General features: G+C 36.9%; 1 protein-coding gene across 3 annotated transcripts in view; it reads left to right on the forward strand.

The window, feature by feature from the left end:
* Nucleotides 1-22023, forward strand: part of PLS3 (plastin 3) — a 92763-nt gene extending 70740 nt beyond the window's left edge. For 2 of the 3 annotated variants that reach the window (XM_020905555.2, XM_070462217.1), the window contains 10 exons: nt 839-981; nt 8868-8894; nt 9167-9262; nt 12903-13098; nt 16844-16922; nt 17633-17747; nt 17933-18066; nt 18910-19033; nt 19240-19364; nt 20773-22023. In XM_020905555.2, the coding sequence (XP_020761214.1) occupies nt 839-981; nt 8868-8894; nt 9167-9262; nt 12903-13098; nt 16844-16922; nt 17633-17747; nt 17933-18066; nt 18910-19033; nt 19240-19364; nt 20773-20905 (1172 nt within the window). In that variant the 3' untranslated portion in view covers nt 20906-22023. The remainder of the gene's footprint in view (nt 1-838; nt 982-8867; nt 8895-9166; nt 9263-12902; nt 13099-16843; nt 16923-17632; nt 17748-17932; nt 18067-18909; nt 19034-19239; nt 19365-20772) is intronic. The other variant, XM_020905553.2, reaches the window with a different exon arrangement.
* The last annotated feature ends 5581 nt before the right edge of the window (nt 22024-27604 follow it).

Genomic DNA, 27604 nt, shown 5'->3' on the forward strand with positions numbered 1-27604 from the left:
ATTACTTAGACCTCTTTGGAAGTCAGGCAGTTTTAGTCTTCTTGTTCAGTGTAAATCTTTTATCTTATGGGAGGTAATTATTGCATAAGGACTATACAACTTCTCCATGAAGACAGTGCCTAAATTTAGATAGTTCTCTGTGTAGATGCCCAAGCTTCTACCTCTTACTTCTGGGGATATTTACCCAAAAACCCTTGGCTTCTTCTGCACATTCAACTCAACAACAAAAAATTGTTGAAGAGCCTTTACATGTTAGGTGCTATAGAAAATGTAAAGTTGAATTCTTTTTCTTTAAAAACAGGTATGGCAAAAACCACTACAATATTGTAAAGTAATTAGCCTCCAATTAGAATAAATAAATTAATTAAAAAAACAAGTTTAATACTTCAAGAGTTAGTTATGCTTAAATATAAATACCATAGGGTTTGAATACTCTTTTAATCAAAAGACTCCAAAGTTTTAAACATACTCCCCCAAGCCTCTGATTTTAATATTATTTAAGAACAATTTATGTAAATATATGACATAATGTGATAATGTTCAACTTAAAAGCTAGAACTTACTTGGTATTGGAATGTGAAGAATAATCAAGATGTTAAAATATGTAATGCTGTATATTCTCATAATTAAGTGTTTCTATCTGTATCATCTTATAACTAATTATATACTTTTATTTATTTTTATTGTCAGACTCTGAGTACCTGAAAACCAGGAACTAGGACACAGTACTTTTTGAACCTCTGTTACTTACTTAACAGAGTGTCAAAAGACTCAGTAAACATGTAATGACTGTTACCATGTAATATACTGATTGGGTTTTTCTTTTTTTCCTCTATAGCCTTGGCTGCTTTACTTCGAGATGGTGAGACTTTGGAGGAGCTTATGAAATTATCTCCAGAAGAGCTTCTGCTTAGATGGGCGAACTTCCATTTGGAAAACTCAGGCTGGCAGAAAATTAACAATTTTAGTGCTGACATCAAGGTAACTGTTTAGTTAAATACTTCAGTTCAGTTCAGTCCAGTTCAGTCGCTCAGTCATGTCTGACTCTTTGCGACCCCATGAACTGCAGCACGCCAGGCCTCCCTGTCCATCACCAACTCAGGAGTCTACCTAAACCCATGTCCATTGAGTCGGTGATGCCATCCAACCATCTCATCCTCTGTTGTCCCCTTCTCCTCCTGCCCTCAATCTTTCCCAGCATCAGAGTCTTTTCAAATGAGTCAGCTCTTCGCATCAGGTGGCCAAAGTATTGGAGTTTCAGCTTCAACATCAGTCCTTCCAATGATAACTGAGGACTGATTTCCTTTAGGATGGACTGGTTGGATCTCCTTGCAGTCCAGGGGACTCTCAAGAGTCTTCTCCAACACCACAGTTCAAAAGCATCAATTCTTCGGCGCTCAGCTTTCTTTGTAGTCCAACTCTCACATCCATACATGACCACTGGAAAAACCATAGCCTTGACTAAACAGACCTTTGTTGACAAAGTAATGTCTCTGCTTTTTAATATGCTGTCTAGGTTGGTCATAACTTTTCTTCCAAGGAGCAAGCATTTTTTAATTTCATGGCTGCAATCACCATCTGCAGTGATTTTGGAGCCCCCCAAAAAATAAAGTCAGCCACTGTTTCCACTGTTTCCCCATCTATTTGCCATGAAGTGATGGGACTGGATGCCATGATCTTAGTTTTCTGAATGTTGAGCTTTAAGCCAACTTTTTCACTCTTCTCTTTCACTTTCATCAAGAGGCTCTTTAGTTTTTCTTCACTTTCTGCCATAAGGGTGGTGTCATCTGCATATCTGAGGTTATTGATATTTCTCCTGGCAATCTTGATTCCAACTTGTGCTTCCTCCAGCCCAGCGTACTCTGCATATAAGTTAAATAAGCAGGATGACAATATACAGCCTTAACTGTTTAGTTAAATACTTCAGGGGGACATAATAACATGGAGACTTCAGGCCAGCTTAAAGGAGGGAAAATCCTATGAGTTTTATCACCCAGCCTTGTTGCCTCTAGGCCCTGATGGTAGATTTCAGTAGAGAGACTGAGCCAAGTAAGAGCACCAGCACTAAGTCTAGCTTTCATTTTCTGGAAAGGGGTTTAAGTATTATAATGCTAACATTTTCTATTTTGCCTACCATTCAACATGCTGTACGAAAAGATCGGCAGTCATGACTTCTGTTCCTAACTGACTTTCCCAAGCCTCAGTGTACCTGTGTTAGTAAAGGCCTAGAAGAGAAAGGGCCTCAGGATTCCCCATCCCCTTTCTTATTTGGCTCCTCTTCTGTCATGTGCTCCCTCCTTCAGGCATTCAGTTCTTGGGGGTAGTTATATACTCTTATGTATGTCTGTATCTCCTACCTCAGCCCTGCCCCTATTTTTTAAATTTAAATATATTCTTAAAAATTTTACAATGTTGTATTTGTTTCTGCCATACCACAATGCAAATCAGCCATACATTCCCCTCCCTTTCTAGCCTCCTACCTCTCTCCCCATCCCATCCCTCCAGATCATCACAGAGCACCAGACTGGGCTCCTGTGCTACACAGCAACTTCTCACCAGCTATCCATCTTACACTGATAGTGTATATATGTTGATGCTACTTTCTCCATTCATCCCACTCTCTCCCTCCCCCACTGTGTCCACAAGTCCATTCTCTACATCTGTGTCTCCATTCCTTCCCTGCAAATAGGTTCATCAATACCATTTTTCTAGATTCCATATATATGTGTTAATATACAATATTTGTTTTTCTCTTTCTGACTGACTTCACTCTGTATAACAGGCTCTAGGTTCATCCACCTCACTAGCACTGACTCAAGTTCATTCTTTTTTATGGCTGAGTCATATTCCATTGTATATATATACATCTTCTTTATCCATTCATCTGTTGGTGAACATGTAGGTTACTCACATGTCATGGCTGCTGTAAACATTGCTGCTATGAATATTCAGCTTCACATGTAGCTCAGTTGGTAGAGTCTGCCTGCAATGCAGGAGACCTGGGTTTAATCCCTGGGTTGGGAAGATCCCCTGGAGAAGGAAATGGTAACCCACTTCAGTATTCTTGTCTGGAGAATCCCATGGACAGAGGAGCCTGGCAGGCTACACTGAGTGACTAAGCACATGTGAATATTGGGGTACATGGGTCTTTTTCAGTTATGATTTTTTCAAGGTATATGCCCAGTAGTGAGGTTGCTGGGTCATATGGTAGATTTATTCCTGGTTTTTTAAAGAGTCTCCATACTGTTCTCCATAATGGCTTTATCAGTTTACATTCCCACCAACAGAATAGGAGGGTTTGCTTTTCTCTATATCCTTCCCAGCATTTATTGTTTGTAGAATTTTTGATGATGGCTGTTCTGACTGGTGTGTAATTTTGATTTGTGTTTCTTTAACTATTAATGATGTTGAGCATCTTTTCATGTGATTCTTGACCATCTATATGCCTTCTTTGGAGAAGTGTCTTTTGCCCATTTTTTGATGGGGCTGTTTGTTTTCCTAATATTGATCTATATGAGCTACTTATATATTCTGGAGATTGATCCTTTGTCAGTTGTTTCATTTGCAATTATTTTCTCCCATTCTGAGGGTTGTCTTTTAATCTTGTTTATTGTTTCCTTTGCTGTGCAAAAGCTTTTAAGTTTAATTAGGTCCCATTTGTTTATTTTTGTTTTTATTTCCATTACTCTAGGAGGTGGGTCAAAGAGGATCTTGCTGTGATTTATGTCAAGGAGCATGCTGCCTATGTTTTCCTCTAGAGCTTTATAGTTTCTGACCTTACATTTAAGTCTTTAATCCATTTTGAGTTTATTTTTGTGTATGGTGTTAGGAAGTGTTCTAGTTTCATTCTTTTTTGTAGCTGTCCAGTTTTCCCAGCACCACTTATTGAAGAGGCTGTCTTTTCTCCATTGCATATTCTTGTCTCCTTTGTCAAAGATAAGGTGCCTCACAGGTGTGTGTAAGCTTATCTCTGGACTTTCTATCTTGTTTCATTGGTCTATATTTCTGTTTTTGTGCCAGTACCATACTGTCTTGACTGTAAATTTGTAGTATAGTCTGAAGTTAGGAATGTTGATTCCTTCAGCTCTGATTTTCTTTGTCAAGTTTCCTTTGGCTTTTCAGGGTCTTTTGTGTTTCCATAAAAGTTGTAACTCTTTTTGGTTCTATTTCTGTGAAAATATCATTGGTAATTTGATAGGGATTGCATTGAATCTGTAGATTGCTTTGAGTAGTATAGTCATTTTCACAATATTGATTCTTCCAATCCAAGAACATGGTATATCTCTCCATCTGTTTGTGTCATCTTTGATTTCTTTCATCAGTGTCTTATAGTTTTCTGCATACAGGTCTTTTGTCTCTTTAGGTAGGTTTATTCCTAGGTATTTTATTCTTTTTGTTGCAGTGGTGAATGGGATTGTTTCCTTAATTTCTCTTTCTGATTTTTCATTGTTAGTGTATAGGAATGCAAGGGATTTCTGTGTATTAATTTTGTATCCTACAACTATTCCATATTCATTCATTAATTCTAGTAATTTTCTGGTGGAATCTTTAGGGTTTTCTATGTTATCATGTCATCTGCAAATAGAGGTTTTACTTCTTCTTTTCCAATCTGGATTCCTTTTATTTCTTTTTTTTCTTCTCTGATTGCTGTGGCTAGGACTTCCAAAACTATGTTGAATAATAGTGGCAAGAGTGGGCACCCTTGTCTTGTTCCTGATCTTAGAGGAAATGCTTTCAGTTTTTCACCATTGAGAATAATGTTTGCTGTGGGTTTGTCATATATGGCCTTTATTATGTTGAGGTAGGTTCCTTCTGTGCCTACTTTCTGGAGAGTTTTTATCATAAATGGGTGTTGAATTTTGTCAAAAGCTTTCTCTGCATCTATTTATATGACTGTATGACTTTTATCTTTCAGTTTATTGATATGGTTAATCACATTGATTGATTTGCATATGTTGAAGAATCCTTGCATCCCTGGGATAAATCCACTTGATCATGGTGTATGATCCTTTTAATGTGTTGTTGGATTCTGTTTGCTAAAATTTTGTTGAGGATTTTTGCATCCATGTTCATTGATGATATTAGCCTGTAATTTTCTTTTTGGTGCTATCTTTGGTTTTGTTCTCAAGGTGATGGTGGCCTTTTAGAACGAGTTTGGGAGTTCTCCTTCCTTTGCAATTTTCTGGAAGAGTTTGAGCACATAGGTGTTAGCTCTTCTCTAAACTTTTGGTAGAATTCATCTGTGAAACCATCTGGCCCTGAGCCTTTGTTTGCTGAAAGATTTTTATTGGAAGTAATATCAAAGTTTAGTATATACTAATTTTTTTCCATTTATTTTTATTAGTTGGAGGCTAATTACTTTACAATATTGTAGTGGTTTTTGCCATACATTGACATGAATCAGCCATGGATTTACATGTATTCCCCATCCCGATCCCCCTTCCACCTCCCTCTCCACCCAATCCCTCTGGGTCTTCCCAGTGCACCAGCCCCGAGCACTTGTCTCATGCATCCAACCTGGGCTGGTGATCTGTTTCACCCTTGATAATATACATGTTTCGATGCTGTTCTCTCAAAACATCCCACCCTTGCCTTCTCCCACAGAGTCCAAAAGTCTGTTCTGTACATCTGTGTCTCTTTTTCTGTTTTGCATATAGGGTTATCGTTACCATCTTTCTAAATTCCATATATATGCGTTAGTATACTGTATTGGTCTTTATCTTTTTGGCTTACTTCACTCTGTATAATGGGCTCCAGTTTCATCCATCTCATTAGAACTGATTCAAATGAATTCTTTTTAATGGCTGAGTAATATTCCATGTTGTATATGTACCACAACTTCCTTATCCACTCATCTGCTGATGGGCATCTAGGTTGCTTCCATGTCCTGGCTATTATAAACAGTGCTGCAAAACAGACATTTCTCCAAGGAAGACATACAGATGGCTAACAAACACATGAAAAGATGCTGAAAGATTTTTAAGTCACAGTTTCAATGTTGGTGCTTGTAATTGGTCCGTTTGTGATTTCTAATTCTTCCTGGTTCAGTTCAGTTTTGGAAGGTTGTACTTTTCTAAGAATTTGTCCGTTTCTTCCAGGTTGTTCATTTTATTGGCATATAGTTGCTAATAGTAGTCTTTTATGATCCTTTGTATTTCTGCATGTCTGTTGTAACTTCTCCTTTTTTGTTTCTAATTTTATTGATTTGAGTCTTCTCCCTTTTTTTCTTGATGAGTCTGGCTAATGGTTTGTCAATTTTATCTTCTCAAAGAACCAGCTTTTATTTATCTTTGCTATTGTTTCCTTCATGTATTTTTCATTTATATCTTTATGATTTCTGTCCTACTAACTTCAGGTGTTTTTTTTTTGTTGTTGTTGTTCTTCTTCTTTTTCTATTTGCTTTAGGTGTAAAGTCTGGTTGTTTATGATGTTTTTCTCATTTCTTGAGGTAGGCTTGTATTGCTGTAAACTTCCCTCTTTTGCTGCTGCATCCCATAGGTTTTGGGTTGTCATGTTTTCATTGTCATTTGTTTCTAGGTATTTTTTATTTCCTTTTTGATTTCTTCAGTGACCTCTTGGTTATTTAGAAGTAGGTTTCCATGTTTTTGTGTTTTTTAGTTTTTTTCCCTGTAATTCATATCTAGTCTCATAGCATTGTAGCTCAGAAAAAATGCTTGATACAATTTCAGTTTTCTTAAATTTCCTGATGATTGTGACCAAAGATGTGATCTATCCTGGAGAGTGTTCCATCTGCACTTGAGAAAAAAGTGTATTCTGCTGTTTTGGAAAGGGAATCTTATTTTTAAATGAATATTTTTAAAATTCTCCTTTGATATTTTTTAAAAACATATTCTGCTTTTAATATTTTTAAAAAGCAGAGGATTGCTGGGTACTGTGAAAAGGAACTTCCAATTTATGTTCAAGTTCAAATTTTCACCTAAAGCCCCTTTTCAGATAGTAAGTTACAGACTTTGGGGTCTACTCTTTACCTGTCTTTCTCAAATGCATAGGGAGAAGGCACATACAAATTCTTTCTGTACCTTTAGTAGGTAGTTGTAAGTGAAAGCACTTTCACAACTGGAATGCACTACCCCTTAGGAGATAATCCCTGTTCCACTAATGGTAATATCTAGGTTTGCATTCCATGAATTGCTCTGTAGTGGCTTTCACTCTCACCTGATTCTCCCCATTCTTAGAATAATTTCTGGCAAGTGTATCAAACATACATAGTTGACTCATTGAAGATACAGCTTTCTAGGTCTCTCTCAGAGATCTGTACTTGGCAGGTCAGAGCTTACACCTGGCCATCTCCATATTCAGCAACTTCCCTGCAGGATTAGGATGTACACAATCCATAGGAGTTACCATGAGAAACATTCCTTTATCATCTGTTTGGACTGTCAAGGCCCAGGAATAGAAAACTTCCAAAGCTGGGAAAGTGATCTTTAGACATAACATTGATCTCAGGTGGCCTTGGCCTATAGCAGCTTGAAGCAGGGATTCTGTTCCCAGCCAGAGATTGAGGTCAGGCTACAGCAGTGAAAGAACTGAATCCTAGCCACTAGGCTGCCAAGGACCAGTGGGACCAAGGCCCTGGCCCATCAGCTGTATAGAAATGAATTTCCACATAGAGATCAAGATGAGTAAAACAAGTGTTTATTAGGAGGAAAGAGTATATGTGAATAGACTCACACGGGTGGGCTCAGAGAGACAGTTGCACCCTCGTGGTGGTTTAAATCACTTTCATGGAGCATTTCTTCTGGGTTTCCTTTGGCCAGTCACCTTGCTTTGCCTGGTTCTGAGTCCTGTATTTGGTTTATCTCAGGATCCTCCCATGTGTGCACATGTATCTCTTAGCCAAGATGGATTCTAGTGAAGAGGCCTATGGGTAGGTTGACATCACTTACTATGAGCTTGAAACAGGAGATACATGGATCCAGGCTGAAGAGTTTCTCCCCTGTGGACAGAAATTCTATAATAGCAGAAACTCCATAAAAGCTGGATGATGGAAGAGGCTGGGCCTTGCCCAGATAAGAGATAAAAGACCATATTTTCCTCATTCTTGAAGTCAAGGAGACCTTCCTAACTACACAGGCACAGAAAGGCTCAATGGAGGTCAAAAGGGAGGGGGCATTACCTCAATTTCTGGCTGGGAACCAATGCCCTGCTTCAAGGCACTGTGGACTGAGGCTACTCAAGATCACCATGATGCTCCCTCTTCTATCTCTTATCTGGGCAGGGCCCAGCCTGCTCCATCATCCTGCTTTTATGGAGTTTCTGCTATTATGGAGTTTCTGTCCACAGGGGAGAAACTGTTCAGCCTGGGGCCCATCTATCTCCTGCCTCAACATGAGAAAGAAACTTTCACTCCAGTTCCTGTCCTCTGGTATTCCAGAGAGGCAGAATCGTACTTGACATGTGTGTTGAAGACACTCATTAAATGTTTACACTAATACAGTGGTTTTCAGGTTTTGTTCTGTGTAGCATCCACACAGTCTGAATTCAACCAGCCCACATCCCATATAAGCAATGCCATTTTTGTTTTAGGTATTGGGATTCCAAGTAAAAGTATTCAAGTGTTGAAAGAGGTCAAGGGCTTAAAACAAAGAGAAGCTTATTTGGTTAAATATATTCAGATGATTAAGGGTTTACTGTTATTTCACCACCTCAAGTAGAACTCATTTTAAAATTTTTGTCATTTCAATTTATAATTTAATGCATTGTTAGCACAACTAATCTCTTCTCCATAGGTTATGGTATATACATATTATGCCTTATCATGATATAACCTGTTTATTTTCTCTTTCCCTATGCTTCCTGGATTTCTCCTATCCTACTTGTTTCTCGTGCTTGTTTTATCTGTCAAGCTTATTGACTTCAGTAACTCAGTGAAGGTACAGAACTAGTTCTATGTTTTCTAGCATTATTGTATTGATGATTTCAATAAATTATAAAGTCATGACAAAATCCAGTTCATCCATATTCAAGGCAGACATAAGGCCAGATAGGTGGACTTTTCTGGGAAAAGAAACTGTTAAATTAGAAGATAGAGATTTGTGTCACATTCTTAAAAAATCCAATGCAAATATTCTTCCACACATGGGACAATAGGATACATTTATGCTTTGTAAACGTGATCTCACTGATATTTGCAATTCATTTTTAGGATTCCAAAGCCTATTTTCATCTTCTCAATCAAATTGCACCAAAAGGACAAAAGGAAGGTGAACCACGGATAGATATTAACATGTCAGGTTTCAACGTAAGTATAGGTGTTCTTGTGAATTCTACAAGCTTACAAAATTGTCAATTTCTTATAAATAACAAGAATGCTTATAATTGTATGTTATGATGTTGGCAGTTTTAAGTATTATCTTAAATTTTATTATGGTAGATGTAATTTATAGACAGAAAGATCAGCTTTGATTTATGTTAAGTTTGTTAGTGAGTTCTTTAGTTATGGTGGTATTGGTTTTTATGGATGGCATAAAATATTCAGAGTAAGTGTGGGGAAATAAGCACTAGAGGCTAACCTTTTCTGAGTTTTTGGATTATAATCACAATGATAGATTTAACGAAAACATATTCATATGTGCATCTGTAATATTCTTATGTTGAGAGTAATGTGAATGTGTTTACAAACTCCTGATCCCTGAAATCCAATTTGGTGAATTACTGTCACAGACCATGTTCCCTTGTTACATCACTTCTTTGCTCAACGACCTTGGACAAGTTCCTTTGTTCATACATGAAGTAACAAGTTGGCCAAGACTATGAGTCTCAACTTTCTAGGATCCTGTTGTTTTTTGTATTCATTAGATATGGAATGAATTCTACTGATTTTTAAAAAATGCACATTTCTAGCATATTTCATATTCACTTCAGGATTGAGTAGATTACACTTGCTAAACCTTTTATGCTACCCTTACCAGAACTGAATTTGTCACTGACTTGTAATACTTGTATTTCTATCTGTTTTTAAATGTGAAATTCTTCACTTCAGGTCACTTTTGGTACAAATCAGGGGCCCTTCTGTGTGTGAAGGAAGCTCTCTGGGATGACTAGCCAGGTGATCTTATGCCTAAGTAGATAATACCAGTGTACTGATTCTGATTATGATACAGCTGTTCTCTAGTCATGTCTGCCTGGTTGATCTTAAGCACTCCTTCATTGTCTCTATCCTCCTCAGAATCCTTTAAGGATTCCCCATTGACTCAAGAGTTCAGTCTGAAATGTTCTGCTGAGCATGTGAAGCCCTGCTACACGTGTACATCTTGCTCCATCTCTTCTAGCCAGGGCAATTTCTTACTGCTCTGTCCACACACTCATTTTACTGTTGAGTCTTTCATCATGCTTTTCCCTTGTTTTTCAGTGTCCTTTATCTTTGTCAGTCTTATATCTTCTTTAGGGATCTATATCTCCATTGAAACATCCAGTTTCCTCATGATCCTTTGTGATTCCTCTCTGCCCCCATATTCCTCCATCCTAGGCAACCACTGATTTGCTTTCTTTCAATTTAGTTTGAATTTTTGAAAATTTTATGGAATCATATAACAGGTGCTCTTTTTTTAAATCAAGCTTCTTTCAGCATTATTACTTTGAAATTCATCTGTGTTGTTACATAAATCAGAAATTCATTCCTTTTTGTTGCTGAATAATATTCCAGTGGATGGATATGCTATAATTTGTTATCCATTCACCGTGATGAACATTTGGATTGTTTCCAGTTTGGGGCTGTTACAAATACAGCTGCTCTGAACATTCATATACAAGTCTTTGTGTGAGTTTATGCATTCATTTATCTTTGGTAAATACCTAGAAGTGGAATGGCTGGGTAATGGTATATGTGCATTTAACTTTTCTAAGCAGCTGCCAAGTTGTTTTCCAAAATGGTTATACCATTACACATTGCTACATGAAGGTTAGCACATGAAGCACATTAGCACATGAAGGTTCCAGTTCATCCACATGCTCACTGACACTTTAATGTGGCTAGTTTAAACATTAAGAATTTTAACAGTGGTAGAGGTGTCTCATTGTGATTTTAGTTTGCATTTCCCTAATGACAAATGATGTTGAACATCTTTTCATGTAGTTATTTGCTGTTTATACGTCTTTGTTTAAATACTTTACCTATTTTAATTGCACTGTTTGTTTTCTTATCAAGTTTTGAGTGTTTTATATATTTTGGATAAAAGTCCTTGATTGGATATGTGATTTGCAGATATTTAGTCCCAGTGTTTTTCCAAAAACAGACATTGTTTAATTTGGACAAAGTCAGATTTACAAATCATGCTTTTGATGTTGTATCTAAGAAATTTTAACCTAACACAAGGTCACAAACATTTCTTCTTATGTCTTTTCTTAGAGGTTTTATAGTTGGGGTTTTATATTTAGTTTTATATTTATAGTTTTGGGTTCATACATTTACATATGTGTGTATATTGAAGGTTAATTTTGAATATGATGTGAGGTATGGGCTGAAGTTGTTTTGGGCATATGTATTTTTTTTATTTGATTATTTTTTGTTTCATTATTCTGTATCCTAATTTTTGAAAACTGTTGCTATTTCAGTGTTTCATTCTACTCCAATATTATTAATGCTTTTTGTTTAAGAATGCCAAGATGATTAAAAAAATACGGGATTTAAAAATAAAGATAGTAAATAGCACAAACCAGAAGTATTAAAGTAACAAGTGACAGATTAAAAGAAATAGAATAGGCTCTATGAGATGAACTCACTAGGCTCATGGAGAATCCCAAAGGCTGAATCGCAGTCAGTTGCCCATCTGCTGGTGGTTACTGATTGCTCTGCAGTGGTAACAGTGAAGGGTAACACAGTAAATACCCATTCTTCTAGAGACCTAGATGATTGAGGCATCTCACTGGAGATGAAAAAAGTAAAGATAGCATCACCCATTAAAGACAGAGTTAAGACTCTCAAATCATAGAATCTGAACTGTGTTGGTTTATAAGTAACATTTCTCAAATTTCCTTTATCTCTTATTTCCCCCTTATTATAAAAATCCCTTCTTACCTGAAACTGTTTTCCAGAAGAGCTACATTTACCCTGGGGCATACTGGGGTGGCCATGTCTATAGTAGCTGCCAAGAGAAGTCTGGAGAGGGCAGGTCACTAGAAACGGATAATCCAAAAGCAATTGTTCCTCCTGTAGCTCCAGGTTTTTGACTTTTATTATTGGGAGGTGGGAATGGTGAGCATTTGGGAAACTATCTTTAATTTGGTCTGAAATTATCAGATCTATAACTTATAATCCTTACCAAACTGTATGGTAGTCAAGAAATCAGCATGCATCTTTCCAAAAGGAAAGAAGTTGGGGTGGGGGAGAAGACAAAACAAAGAAATTAGGAGTCCTAGGAATTAGTTGAAAGTAAGTATTTTACACAGAAATAGACAACATTGCTTCCTGGATGGAAAAGTAAAAACAAAAAATAGTTTGAGAAAGATGATAATTTGAAATATGCAATTTAAACCTCAGAATTATTGGAGCCTGGTATCCTTGATTATTATCTTAAAAAAATTTCTTCATAATTCCTTCATATTTTTCAGCCTTACACTCTCTTTAGGGCTTAAATTTAAAATCTGAACAGGTTTCACTTTTTTCTTAATGAATTTTGGCATGAGGGAAGTGATCTCAGTTGAGTGAAATCTATTCTGTCCTTAGATACATGATCTGGTGCCATCTAGGGTATTTTCAAGGTACTGCATATCCAGCACAGCCAACTTTTTTTTTTTTTTTTTTTTTTTTTGCATTCAAAACAGTGCCATGTGTTGGCTAAGAGAAAATAGAATTGTATACCCAGCCTATCATTGTAGTGCAAAGTTTCTATATTTTCAGTATGACCTTTGAAAAAAAAAGTCTTCTTATTTTACTTCAACAGGAAACAGATGATTTGAAGAGAGCTGAGAGTATGCTTCAACAAGCAGATAAATTAGGTTGCAGACAGTTTGTTACTCCAGCTGATGTCGTCAGTGGGAACCCTAAACTGAACTTAGCCTTTGTGGCTAACCTGTTTAATAAATACCCAGCACTCACTAAGCCAGAGAACCAAGATATTGATTGGACTCTATTAGAAGGTAACTAAAGGTTTCTTAAATTATGTTTGGGACTACACAGTGGATATACATAGGCCATGATGATTTCATAATCTTGATTTAATAAGTTTCCTTATCCATTTTCCTTTAGCAAGTGTCTACTAGAAGTAGTCCCAAGGGCTGAGTAATAACTGGCAACTGATAGAAATGGATGATAACAAGGGAATTTTTATTTTAATTTACTTATTTTTGGCTGCTCTGGGTCTTGCTGCATGTGGGCTTTCTCTAGTTGCTGCACCCAGAGGCTACTCTTTGTTGTGGTGCTCAGCCTTCTCATTGGGGTAGCTTCTCTTGTTGAGGAGTGTAGGTTCAGTAGTTGGGCTTCATTACCCCACAGTATATGGAATCTTCCCAGACCAGGGATCGAACCTGTGTCCCCTGCTTTGGCAGGAGGATTTTTATACACAGTACCACCAAGAAAGTCTGGGAACTTTTAAAGTAAGCTAGCCTAGGATCACTTAGTATAAGGCCACTTAGTAAACCAATGTTTTATTTTAATATTTTATATTTAGGTCACTTATTTTTAAACTTCCCTCCAAAAAAATGCACATGTGCATAAAATTTGACCTATATAAATCTGCATTAATTTTTCATTCTTCCACAGTCAGACTAACTGAAACTGCTCTCAGTTCCTTTCACCTTTAACCTACTCAAAAAATAGTAATGCGTGTAAATATTCATTTAATTTGGGAAAGGCAGAGTATACCTTTGCCATATTATATATGCATGAAGTATAGTACATAAAAATTAACAAATGTAATTAGTAGCTCATTGCATATCCACTAGCATTATTATGAAATCAGATGGTAAAGAATCTGCCTGCAGTGCAGGAGACCTGGGTTCAATCCCTGGGTTGGGAAGATCCCCTGGAGAAGGGAATGGCTACCCACTCCAATATTCTTGCCTGAGAAATCCATGGACAGAGGAGCCTGGCAGGATACAGTCCATGGGGTCGCAAAGAGCTGGACACAACTTAGCAACTAATACTTTCAACTCTCAATTAGCAGCTCATTGCATATATACTAGGATTAGTATAAAATCTTTAAACTTTATGCTTTTGAAGTTTCAAATAATTTGTTGCTCTAATATAGGCATGTAAAAAAGTACATATATGTAACTTAGTATCAATATTTTTAAATGGGTAGAGAGAAGATGTAAATTAATGTGAGTATAGAGGTTTGTGTGACCATGGCAAATGTTTCTAATAAAAACTAAACTGATAATATCAGTTACTTTAGAAGTATGGGGATTTGGGGAGATACTGGAGAAGGATGAGATGGAGAAGAGATTATAAAAAGTTCCTATACCTCTTAGCTGGTTATAGTAAGGTTATATTTTTACTTTTAAAATAAAGTCATCCAATTTAAGAAACAAGAGAGAATGTATTCAGAGAGACTGCTTGATGATTCATATTGGAGAAAACCTCTAGATCTGAAAAAAAAAATAAAATGATCCTCTACATAGAAAACCCTAAAGACTCCACCAGAAAATTACTAGAGTTAATCAATGAATATAGTGAAGTTGCAGGATATAAAATTAATACACAGAAATCCCTTGCATTCCTATACACTAACAATGAAAAATCAGAAAGAGAAATTAGGGAAACAATACAATTCACCATTGCAACAAAAAGAATAAAATACTTAGGAGTATATCTACCTAAAGAAACAAAAGACCTATACATAGAAAACTATAAAACACTGATGAAAGAAATCAAAGAGGACACAAACAGATGGAGAAACATAGCGTGTTCATGGATTGGAAGAATCAATATTGTCAAAATGGCTATTCTACCCAAAGCAATCTATAGATTCAATGCAATCCCTATCAAGCTACCAACGGTATTTTTCACAGAACTAGAACAAATAATTTCTCAATTTGTATGGAAATACAAAAAACCTCGAATAGCCAAAGCAATCTTGAGAAAGAAGAATGGAACTGGAGGAATCAACCTGCCTAACTTCAGACTATACTACAAAGCTACAGTCATCAAGACAGTATGGTACTGGCACAAAAACAGAAATATAGATCAATGGAACAGAATAGAAAGCCCAGAGATAAATCCACGAACCTATGGACACCTTATCTTTGACAAAGGAGGCAAGGATATACAATGGAAAAAGACAACCTCTTTAACAAGTGGTGCTGGGAAAACTGGTCAACCACTTGTAAAAGAATGAAACTAGAACACTTTCTAACACCATACACAAAAATAAACTCAAAATGGATTAAAGATCTGAATGTAAGAGCAGAAATTATAAAACTCTTAGAGGAGAACATAGGCAAAACACTCTCCGACATAAATCACAGCAGGATCCTCTATGACCCACCTCCCAGAATATTAGAAACAAAAGCAAAAATAAACAAATGGGACCTAATGAAACTTAGAAGGTTTTGCACAGCAAAGGAAACTATAAGTAAGGTGAAAAGACAGCCCTCAGATTGGAAGAAAATAATAGCAAATGAAGCAACAGACAAAGGATTAATCTCAAAAATATACAAGCAACTCCTGAAGCTCAATTCCAGAAAAATAAATGACCCAATCAAAAAATGGGCCAAAGAACTAAACAGACATTTCTCCAAAGAAGACATACAGATGGCTAACAAACACATGAAAAGATGCTCAACATCACTCATTATCAGAGAAATGCAAATCAAAACCACAATGGGGTACCATTACATGCCAGTCAGGATGGCTGCTATCCAAAAGTCTACAAGCAATAAATGCTGGAGAGGGTGTGGAGAAAAGGGAACCCTCTTACACTGTTGGTGGGAATGCAAACTAGTACAGCCACTATGGAAAACAGTGTGGAGATTTCTTAAAAAACTGGAAATAGAACTGCCATATGACCCAGCAATACCACTTCTGGGCATACACACTGAGGAAACCAGATCTGAAAGAGACACGTGCACCCCAATGTTCATTGCAGCACTGTTTATAATAGCCAGGACATGGAAGCAACCTAGATGCCCATCAGCAGACGAATGGATAAGGAAGCTGTGGTACATATACACCATGGAATATTACTCAGCTGTTAAAAAGAATTCATTTGAATCAGTTCTAATGAGATGGATGAAACTGGAACCCATTATACAGAGTGAAGTAAACCAGAAAGATAAAGAACATTACAGCATACTAACACATATATATGGAATTTAGAAAGATGGTAATGATAACCCTATATGCAAAACAGAAAAAGAGACACAGATGTACAGAACAGACTTTTGGACTCTGTGGGAGAAGGCGAGGGTGGGATGTTTCAAGAGAACAGCATGTATATTATCTATAGTGAAACAGATCACCAGCCCAGGTTGGATACATGAGACAAGTGCTCATGCCTGGTGCACTGGGAAGACGGAGAGGGAGGTGGGAGGGAGGATCGGTATGGGGAATACATGTAACTCCATGGCTGATTCATGTCAATGTATGACAAAACCCACTGCAATGTTGTAAAGTAATTAGCCTCCAACTAATAAAAATAAATGGAAAAAAAAGTTCCTATACCTCTTAGCTGGTTATAATAAGGTTATATTTTTACTTTTAAAATAAAAGTCATCCAATTTAAAAAACAAGGGAGAATGTATTCAGAGAGACTGCTTGATGATTCATATTGGAGAAAACCTCTAGATCTGAAAAAAAATAAAATAATCTAATTGTGGGTTGATATTATATGTACATATGCAAGGTGTTTAATGATTATATAAACACTGTGAATATTTTTAATAGGAGAAACTCGTGAAGAAAGAACCTTCCGTAACTGGATGAACTCCCTTGGTGTTAATCCCCATGTAAACCATCTCTATGCGTAAGCCTTCCAATGCTATTATAAAGTTTTGAACATCATGAATGGATGCTGCATAAATAATTATAGCTCTAAACCTTTTCTAAATGTTAGTTTGTAGCCATTACTTTATTGGAAAATGTGGTGACTTCCATTATCATTTCCCAAATACACAAAAGCCCAGACATTAAGTGAAAGAATGTGTAAATATCTTTCTAACAACCTAGGGAACAGAGACTTTATATTTTGAAATGGAGACCAGAAAGTACATTAAGTAGACCATCCATGGTGCCTTGAGCTCTTTGTGCTCACTGTTCTCTCAGCCTGGAATGTTCTTTTCCACATCAAATGCCTTATTCCCTTGCTATATTCAAGCCACTGATTCAGATCCTAACCACCACCTACCACTGCCTAACTCCTAACCTCGTTCTTTTTGTTTTTCATAGCAATTAAATACATTCCCCTAACCCACTTATCCATATACTTGTTTATTCTCTTTCTTTCTCCAACTCTAAAGGCCTGGGATTTTTCTCCTGCGAGCCCAGTTTCTAGAACAGTTCTTTGTAAACAATAAGCTCTCAATAACTACTTTTAAGTGAATTGGATGATGTTAGCTCTGTTTTTAGCACAGATTAATAAAATGCATGAGTCTTTTGACAGTGTAGTGTCCTTGTTTTTAAGGAAACAGGCTCTGCTCTCTGAAAACACTGATCAAACTCTTTTTAAATCATCAGTGACCTGCAAGATGCCCTGGTAATCTTACAGCTATATGAACGAATTAAAGTTCCTGTTGACTGGAGTAAGGTGAATAAACCTCCATACCCGAAACTTGGAGCCAACATGAAAAAGGTAGTTAATTAAGTTGCTGCACATATTTGTTACAGACTGTTTTTATTCTCAATTTGTTTCTTTTGTTTGGGAAACTCTTTGACTCTGAGCTTCTTGAGGACAGAAACTGTCTTACTTTGTGCACACCTGCATATACAGATTAAACAAGTGAAAATCTTTAAACATTTGCCTTTGTTTGTTTGCAGCTAGAAAACTGCAACTATGCTGTTGAATTAGGGAAGCATCCTGCCAAATTCTCGCTGGTTGGCATTGGAGGGCAAGACCTGAATGATGGAAATCAAACCCTGACTTTAGCTTTGGTCTGGCAGCTGATGAGAAGGTATGGTACACAATTTTAACTGCTTAAGCTTCACTATCATACAGGTCTGTGATCTAGTCTTTACTACTTCTAAGGAAACATATCAATGACTACACCTTTGAAATTTTTGTGTTTAGATTCTGAAGTGAGCTTAAGTAATGAATATATGTTAGATGGTCAATGGGAAATGCCTTCTTGAAAGTGAGGCAGCAAAACTGTGAATATTTCCCTTTTTTCATAATATGCCTGACACAGACCTGAGCCTCATTTTGCGTTGGTGAGTAAAAACAGCAAAAATTATGAACATGTATACATTTGAGAAAGATCCCTTAACTGTAATGCTAAAAAGCAATTCATTATAACTGGGTACCAGCCAAAGCACAGCTTGCTTTAAGTCATTACCATTGGTTGGCCTAGTACAAAGTGAGCCTGCAGTAGACTGGTGAGCTTACTCTTCCTGCCACCAGTGCAAAAAGCAGCTCAATGGCAAGTCACTACTGCTTGAAATTCTTTTTTTTTCCATATAGTGTGAATGTCTTCTTGTGAAATCTTTTCTTTAATCTCTCAAACCTAAGGAAAAGAAATGAAAGATAAAGCATCTTTCTAATATTTGTATTTTTTCTAATAAATTAGAACGGAACCTGTTCTGCTGCTTTTTTAAATTAATTTTTATTGGAGTTTAGTTGCTTTACAATGTTGTGTTAGTTTCTGCTATACAGCAAAGTGAATCAGCTATGTGTATACATATATCCCTCTTTTTCAGATTTCCTTCCCATTTAGGTCACCACAGAGCATTGAGTAGAGTTCCCTGTGCTATACAGTAGGTTCTCATTAGTTACCTGTTTCTTCTGCTGCTTCATTTAGATATACCCTCAATGTCCTGGAAGATCTTGGTGATGGTCAGAAAGCTAATGATGACATCATTGTAAGCTGGGTGAACAGAACATTGAATGAAGCAGGGAAATCAACCTCCATTCAGAGTTTTAAGGTAAGAATTCCATGTTTGACTATTAAACGTTATGTTTGCTATAGAAAGTATCTATAGTTTAGAAGGCTAGCCTTTGGTTTCTTTGTGAGTGAGATCGTTGTGACATGATTCTTTTTTAATTCACTAGACTTTGTTTTTAACAGCTTTATATACGTGATCGTACATTAATTTGTACACATGGAAATTCTCAAATGTATTTACTCTAGGATAAGACGATCAGCTCCAGTTTGGCAGTTGTGGATTTGATTGACGCCATCCAGCCAGGCTGCATAAACTACGACCTTGTTAAGAGTGGCACTCTGACAGAAGATGACAAGCACAATAATGCCAAGTGAGAGATGCTGCCTAATATCCTGATAAGGGCATAGGCATTGTAGGCAGGCAGATCTGCATTATCATTCAGGTTCTGCCACTTAAGAATGGTGTCAGCTGGGGGAAATGTCTTCTAGCCTCAGATTCCTTGTCGATAAAATGGGAGCAATAATACTTACCTTGGAGATTTTGAAATGAGTAAAATACCTAAGAGCCTAGCATTGTTGCACCTGACCTAGTAGGTAGGTGCTCAGTCAGCCACTGGTTTGTAGGTTATAGAAATAATGTATGTGTTAAAGCAACTTAGCTGCAAACTTAAAACAAGGGAAAAATGGGCAAAGGATAAGCATGCCTTTGATAGGGTTTTCTTTTGTTGCACTCTTTAAACATTTTAAAAACTTACTATGCATAGCCCACCTTACTACGTACATTGACTTTATTATCTTCGTCCCTTAATTGAGCAGGATGCTAAACCCTCAGCTGAAACCATGCCTTGAAAGTTTCCTGCATTTTGACAATATTGAGAAGGTCTTTTCCACCTGCCTCTTCCCTTCTTCTCCAAAGACCTAGACTGTGATCTGCTTTCATGGGCAACCCATGAAAGCTTTCCTAGTATACACTGAAAATCAGCTCCCAACAGGACTTCACAAGATAGCTAAGAAGCATTACTGCAAAACTTCATTTTGGCATCACATACTGTGTCAAATCATTTATTCCCTCCTTGAAAAAAAATTTACAGCATAATATGATAAAGATTTATAGAGAGCTCTTCAAACCTCTTTTTCCAGAAACTTGATCATATTTAAAGATTCATGTTACAGAACACCTAGAAATGCCTTGTGTATTAATTGAGGGGTGCTCCTGCAAATTTCCTCAGCTGGACTTGTCAGTTCTTAACTCCTTTCCCTTCTCTACCCTTTTCATTCCTTGCTTCAGCCACTCTGACATGTGCCATATAGACTCTGTCTCTTCCCTTGAATGTTTGGAAGCATTCACTGCATCTATGAAATTGTATTTTGCATCTGGCACAGTTTTCCACTGTGTCTCTGAGATTTCATTATAGCCACTGTTATCTTATTTCATGCTCAATGAGAATATCAACATCTGAGTATATACACACACACACATTCTGGAAAAATGTTTTTTCATGTCAGTGCTCCTAAATTGTTCTCATTTTACATTGTAGAAAAGGAGTGAATAAATATTATCAGCCCCAAATAGTAGAGCTAAAAAATCTGATATCACATATGAGTAACCTCACAAAATAAAAGAGAAAACAATGAAAAATGAAGTCATTCTGATTTGAACTCTTGCTGTAGAAGTTTTGTATCCCAGACAATTGAGTATATGAGAGGAAATAGATGCCTCATGTTGTGCCCTTGACTAACCAGAATTGCACCTCAATTTTTGTTTCCTCCAAAAACTAGGTACGCAGTGTCGATGGCTAGAAGGATTGGAGCCAGGGTGTATGCTCTCCCAGAAGACCTTGTGGAAGTAAAGCCCAAGATGGTCATGACTGTGTTTGCATGCTTGATGGGCAGGGGTATGAAGAGAGTGTAAAATAACCAATTTGAATAAAAAACAACCTTGCTCCCAGGTGCATGATTAGCAGTACAGCAATTTCTGGCTGAAGTGCTCATGGCTTAAGAAACTATTGGTTTTTGAAAGGACTTTTTAGTTTTAACAAGACTAAGCTCATCATGGGAGCCCTCAGGTGAAAGAGTTTTAGTAACAACATCTCCTCTTTCCCATAGTCGAGGTGGATTTGTCAGGCCCACCTGAAATGTGCCCATAGTCAAATCATTTACTCACTCCTCCTAGATCGCTGCCCTTGACATTTCCCATTGCTGTACGTATTTCTATGTATCTGTTTTCCTCTTAGAATGTCCGTCTCCTGGGACTTGCTTAGATGATCGAATATGAATATTATTGGTATTAGACAATAATTTGCTTTCCATCCAGTATGCTAGTTCTTATTCAAGAACTGTGGTCAGAGGGTATTTGTATATGAGTATCCTTTGCTTATCTTTCTAGTACTGAAAATTGACAGAAGTAACTGGCTGTGCAGAATGTAATAGAAGCTTTTCATATTCTTTTATTCTTAAAATCAGTATCTTTTTACAGTATTCTTTCTACATGATCCTTTTTTGTACATTTAAGAATATTTTGATTACATTAAATAAGACTGCTGATTTTGCTACTTTTTTTTAAGGGGTCTTCAAGTAAGTAAAAAACATACATTATAGGTAGAGGGAAATGTACCTTGAATTTCCATCTTCCCTCTCACACTAAAGCTGTAAACACTTGACATATTTTGTCCTGAAACACTTGGTTCAATATATGCTTATTTGTTTTAAAACATGTACCATCAAACTCTCTCTTTAGATTTAAAATGCTGTTGCATATGACACTTTTGAGGAGAGAGTGGGCTCAGAATTTAGGAGGGATATGGTAGGCCAAGTATGCTAAGTGTATATTAAATTTTCTAATTTTACACCTAAGGTAAGGAGATGTGGTCACTAAAAAATAGACATATATGTAGGACTTAATGTATTCTAATGTACTCTTGCTTTGTCAAGCTGTTTGCTATAGTTTTTAAGATCATAATGTTACTCTAACTCTGAAAATTGTTGTAATCTGGTAGCAATGTATTAGTTCAAATAAAGGCATTTACATAATTAGTCTCTTCACGCCTCTGTCCCTTCGTAGTATGCCTATAATGTTTGCCAGATTTTTTTCTCCAATATTCTAACTCATTTTCTGGTATACTTTATAAAATGATGTTTGTTAAATTTATGTTTTTGGAGCTGAATTACACGGATGGACTGATTAAGGGTTATAATCGTCAATGAAGTAAGATGGTTTTCTCCAACTTACCAAAATTTCCTTATCCAGTTTCTCCCTTTTTCTTTCTTTTCCATGTCACTCAATCTTTTCAGTGTTCAGTAATGACATATGTGTTTGCATGCGTGCTAAGTCACTTCAGTCTTGTCCGACTCTTTGCGACCCTATGGACTGTAGCCCGCCAGGCTCCTCTGTCCACGGGATTCTCCAGGCAAGAATACTGGAGTGGGTTGTCATTCCCTTCTCCAGGGGATCTTTCCGGACCCAGGGATAGAACCTGCAACTCCTGCATTGCAGGCGATTCTTTACTGCTGAGCCACCAGGGAAGCCTGTTCTATGATATACAGAAGGTCAAAACAATGGGGATCCGAACAACCAGGAAGGAGAAGTGGTTTATGACAGGTTTTCTTAGCCTCATCACTATTGATATTTTGGGTTGGATAATTCTTTGTTGGAGGTGGGAGGGAGCTGTCCTGTGCATTATTGCAGGGCATTTAGCTGTGTTCCTGGCCTCTATCCACTAGATGTCAGTAGCATACCCCCAGTGTGTAGACCAAATATGTCTCCAGAACTAGCCAAATGTTCCAAGGTGGGGGCAAAATCATCTCTAGTTGACGAACTGTTGTTTATTTTAATGTTTTGTGTGAATGAGTAATATGAAATGCAATCCTTTAAGGAACTACATGGTGATAACTATAAAATATTTTTTACTTATAGCCTAAGAATAAGAAAGACCTCTCTTAATAGGATCTAAACCCCAGAGACATAAAAGAAAGATAGATGTGACAATTCTGCTTTTGCAATAAATGAGTAAGCAAAGTCAGAATATAGTTGACTAAGAAAAAAAGTTTGGTCCCATTGTCTTAGTCCATTCAGGCTGCTGTAACATGGTATCATAGACTGGGTGATTTATAAATACCAAATTTATTTCTCACAGTTAGGCAGTCTGGAAGTCCAAGATCAAGGTACTGGCAGGTTTGCTGTGTGGTGAGAGCACACTTCCTAGTTCATAGATGCTGTCTTTTAGCTGTAACCTCACATTGTGATAGGGACAAGGAAGCTCTGGCGTCTCTTTAATAAGGGCACTAACCCCACTCATGACTTCACCTTTATAACTTAATGTCCCACCTCTTAATACCATCACACTGGGAGATTATGTTTCAACATACAAATTTTGGAGGCACCTGAAACATTTAGTCTATAGTACCAATATGATGGATTTTCTTAACATAAGTCTACAAAAGTTCTCTGCAAGTAATGCCTTGAAGTGGCTTTGAAGCAAGATATTAATAAAAAGACTTATTCCATCTTGCCCCTTATTCAAAACAGGAGCTAGTTTCTTGGGTGGTTCACAGTACAAAGCCCACCATCTGTAGGAATGCACCTTTGATTACTTAAGTGTTCACATGAAACAGTTGGCCTGAACACACCATTTCTTCTTTTCTCCAAATAAAGGGCTAAAAGCACTAATATATTAAGAAATCTAACAAATCTATAAAAGAGAAAGTTCCATTAGAAAAGTGGGCAAAGGAGATCAATATCCAATTCAAAGCCTATAATTAAACAAAGAACATTAAAAGGGAATGCTGATTCTCAAAAAGTAACAAGGGCTATGTAGTTTCAACCAACAAAGAGCTGCCTTTTTTAGTAGACTTTATTTTTAGAGCAATTTTAGGTTCACAGCAAAATTGAGTAATACGTACAAAGATTTTCCATATACCTCCAGCCCACACACATGCATGAGCCTCCCTCACTAACAACATCCCCCACCAGAGTGGTATATTTGTTATAGTTGATGAACCTACATGGACACATCCATAATCACCTAAACTCCATAGCTTACCTTGGATATTCTGTGGATTTTGACAAATGTGTAATGACATGATCCTACCTTTATAGTATAATATATAGGATTTTCACTGCTCTAGAATCTTCTGTTCTCTGCCTTGCCATCCCTCCCTATTCCTAACCCCTCGAAACCACTGATCTTTTTATGGTCTTCTTAGTTTTGCCTTTTCCAGAATGTCAGAATCATATAGTATAGCCTTTTCAGGTTGTTTTCTTTCACTGAGTAATAGGCATTTAATAGAACTGTCTTTTTTTATGAACTGCCTGCCATTGACTTTTTAAAAAAGTAATTAATAAATTATTTGATGCTGATAAAGGTATGAGCATACAGGCATTCTCTGACACCACAGATGGAAGAGTGATCAGTTTATAGATTGTTGAAGGCAACTTGGTAATTACAGAGAAACCAAAAACTAGCATATCCTTCAATTCTGCAGCCAGCAAATACAGCAGTGTGTACAGTAATACAACAAAGGGTTGATGAGGTAAATGTGGTTCATCTACACAATGCAATGTTTATGTAGTTGTTAAAAAGATGGCTGTGGCTCAGAGCATTGGCTTTGAGTGACCTGCTTCATGCATAGAACTTGCACTGATCATCTATTTTACATATGGTAATATACATGTTTCAATGCTATTCTCTCAAATCATCCCACCCTCTCCTTCTCCCACTGAGTCCAAAAGTCTGTTCTTTATGTAGAATCTGAAAAAAAAGGTGGGGTACAAATATTTACAAAACAGAAGTAGAGTCACAAATGTAGAAAACAAATTTTTGGTTCCTGCAAGGAAAGGAGGGGATAAATTGGGAGATTGGGATTGACATGTAACACTACTATATATAAAATTGACATTTACACACTGCTGTATATATAAAATAGATAACTAATGACAACCTACTGTATAGCACAGAGATTTTTTTTTTTCTTTTTTTTTTTCCATTTATTTTTATTAGTTGGAGGCTAATTACTTTACATCATTACAGTAGTTTTTGTTATACATTGAAATGAATTAGCCATGGATTTACATGTATTCCCCATCCCAATCCCCCCTCCCACCTCCCTCTCCACCCGATCCCTCTGGGTCTTCCCAGTGCACCAGGCCCGAGCACTTGTCTCATGTACCCAACCTGGGCTGGTTATCTGTTTCACCCTAGATAATATACATGTTTCAATGCTGTTCTTTTATTTAACCTACAATGAAGTTAAGAGTGTTACAGTGAATATGTATATATTCTTTGCCTAAATTCCTCAGTTGTTAGCATTTTGACATAGTTGTTTTGTATCTGTGTGTTTTTTTGCTGAACCATTTGAAAGTAAGTTGTAGATATTGTGACATTTTACTCTTAAATATTTCATCATAAATCTGAAAATAAGGACATTTTCCCACATGCTAGAACAACATTGTCATGATATCTCCAAAATATAACATAGATAAGTCTAATACAAAGTCTAAATTCAAAATTTCCAGATGATTCCAAAAATATATTTTTAAAAAAATTTTCTTGGCAGATAGTTAATTTACAATGTTGTATTAGTTTCTGGTGTACAGCAAAGTGATTCAGTTATACATATATTCATTCTTTTTAGATTCTTTTCTCATATAGGTTATCACAGAATATTGAGTAGAGTTCCCTGTGCTATCAAGTATGTCCTTCTTGATTATCTATCTTATATATAGTAGTGTGTATGTGTTCATCCCAAGCTTCTGATTTATCCCTCCCTGCCACGATTCTGTTTTGGTAACCATAAGTTTGTTTTCAATACTTTCAGGGATCATTTCTATAGTTTGTAAGTCTGTTTCTATTTTGTAAACAAGTTCATTTGTATCTTTTTTTAAATTAGATTCCACATATGAGTGATATCATATGATATTTGTCTTTCTTTCTCTTACTTCACTTAGTATGATAATCTCTAGGTCCATCCATGTTGCTGCAAATGGCATTATTTCATTCTTTTTTATGGCTGAGTAGTATTCCATTGTATATGTATACCACATCTTCTTTATCCATTCCTCTGTCAATGGACATTTAGTATAGCTTATCTCTTCATTTGGTTAGGTCTTCTTTGTTTATTTAATCAGCATTTAAAATATTTTAGTATATAGATTCTGTACATTTTTTAAAGTTTATACTTAGGTATTTCATTTTATTTGGAGTTTTTGGGTAAGTTCTTTGGGATTTTCTACATAGACAATCATGTCATCAGCAAAAATGTGTTAAGATGGTAGATCTCATGTTAAGTGTTCCTAAAGATAAAAACAAATCATTGCTAAATTAATGGAAAGTGGTCCTCTGTCCTTCATATACTTTCCCAGAAACAGTGCATGAAAAGGTTTATTTCAAGGATCAGCAAGATGGAGATGACAGCCACTTACTGGAAAGCAAATAATATTGGTAAAAAGTTTTTAAGTAAAACCATTAAACACCAGGTAAAGGAACTTGCAGCAACTCATGAGGAATTTATCAGATTTTGTTCACTTTGTGAAATGTCCCTCAGGGAAGAATTTAGAACTTCAGTCTTCCTATTCTGTCACCATTTATTCAACATACTTCCTGTGCCTAGAGAAGTTCTCCAAGTTACATTTTACTTTGAGTCTTTTGTTAAAATATTTTTCATAAACGGTCAGTTAAACAATATTAAGCAACTGCTTAATTTCAGGCTTTTGTCTAAGGCCTGAATAAGATGAATGAGACTTATTCTTTTCCTTGAGCTCAACAGTTGCAGATCTGGGATACGAACACTTACCACTAAGTTAGAGTGTGACTGTGGAAGTTTGTATCCAGAGCACAAAGTCAAAAAGGGTAAATTTGGACAGGGGTAAACAATGTGAAGAAAGCTGAGAACTGAAAAATTGATGCTTTTGAACTGTAGTGTTGGAGAAGACTCTTGAGAGTCCCTTGGACTGCAAGGAGATCCAACCAGTCCATCCTGAAGGAGATAAGTCTTGGGTGTTCATTGGAAGGACTGATGCTGAAGCTGAAACTCCAATACTTTGGCCACCTGATGCGAAGAGTTGACTCACTGGAAAAAGACCCTGATGCTGGGAGGGATTGGGAGCAGGAGGAGAAGGGGACGACAGAGGATGAGATGGTTGGATGGCATCACCAACTCGATGGGCATGAGTTTGAGTAAACTCCGGGAGTTTGTGATGGACAGGGAGGCCTGGTGTGCTGCGATTCATGGGGTTGCAAAGAGTCGGACATGACTGAGCAACTGAACTGAACTGAAACAATGTGTGTGGGTTGGGGTCATGGTACTTGGCAAAATCCCCAATGCAAAGTGATGTTTAGCTGCTGATTTATTTCTTGCAAATTTGATTGGAGATAAAGGGTCCCAGATAGGTTTTTTGAAATCCTGCAGGCTTCCTGAGGTTCAGATTTGACCTATATTTACTCCTGGGTTTCAAAATCTTAATTTCAAAACTGCTACAACTCATTGGATTTCATGGAAGGGGCTCCTTGTAAGGCTTGACCGCCCAGACTTAAAATATAGATAAGACAGTCCTCTCAGAGTCTGTGTCACTGATAAGAAAGCGGAAAATAGCCCCTGGCCTATGGGAGCTGGCCTG

Source organism: Odocoileus virginianus, unplaced genomic scaffold (genome assembly GCF_023699985.2).
Source record: "Odocoileus virginianus isolate 20LAN1187 ecotype Illinois unplaced genomic scaffold, Ovbor_1.2 Unplaced_Scaffold_1, whole genome shotgun sequence".
NCBI lineage: Eukaryota > Metazoa > Chordata > Mammalia > Artiodactyla > Cervidae > Odocoileus > Odocoileus virginianus.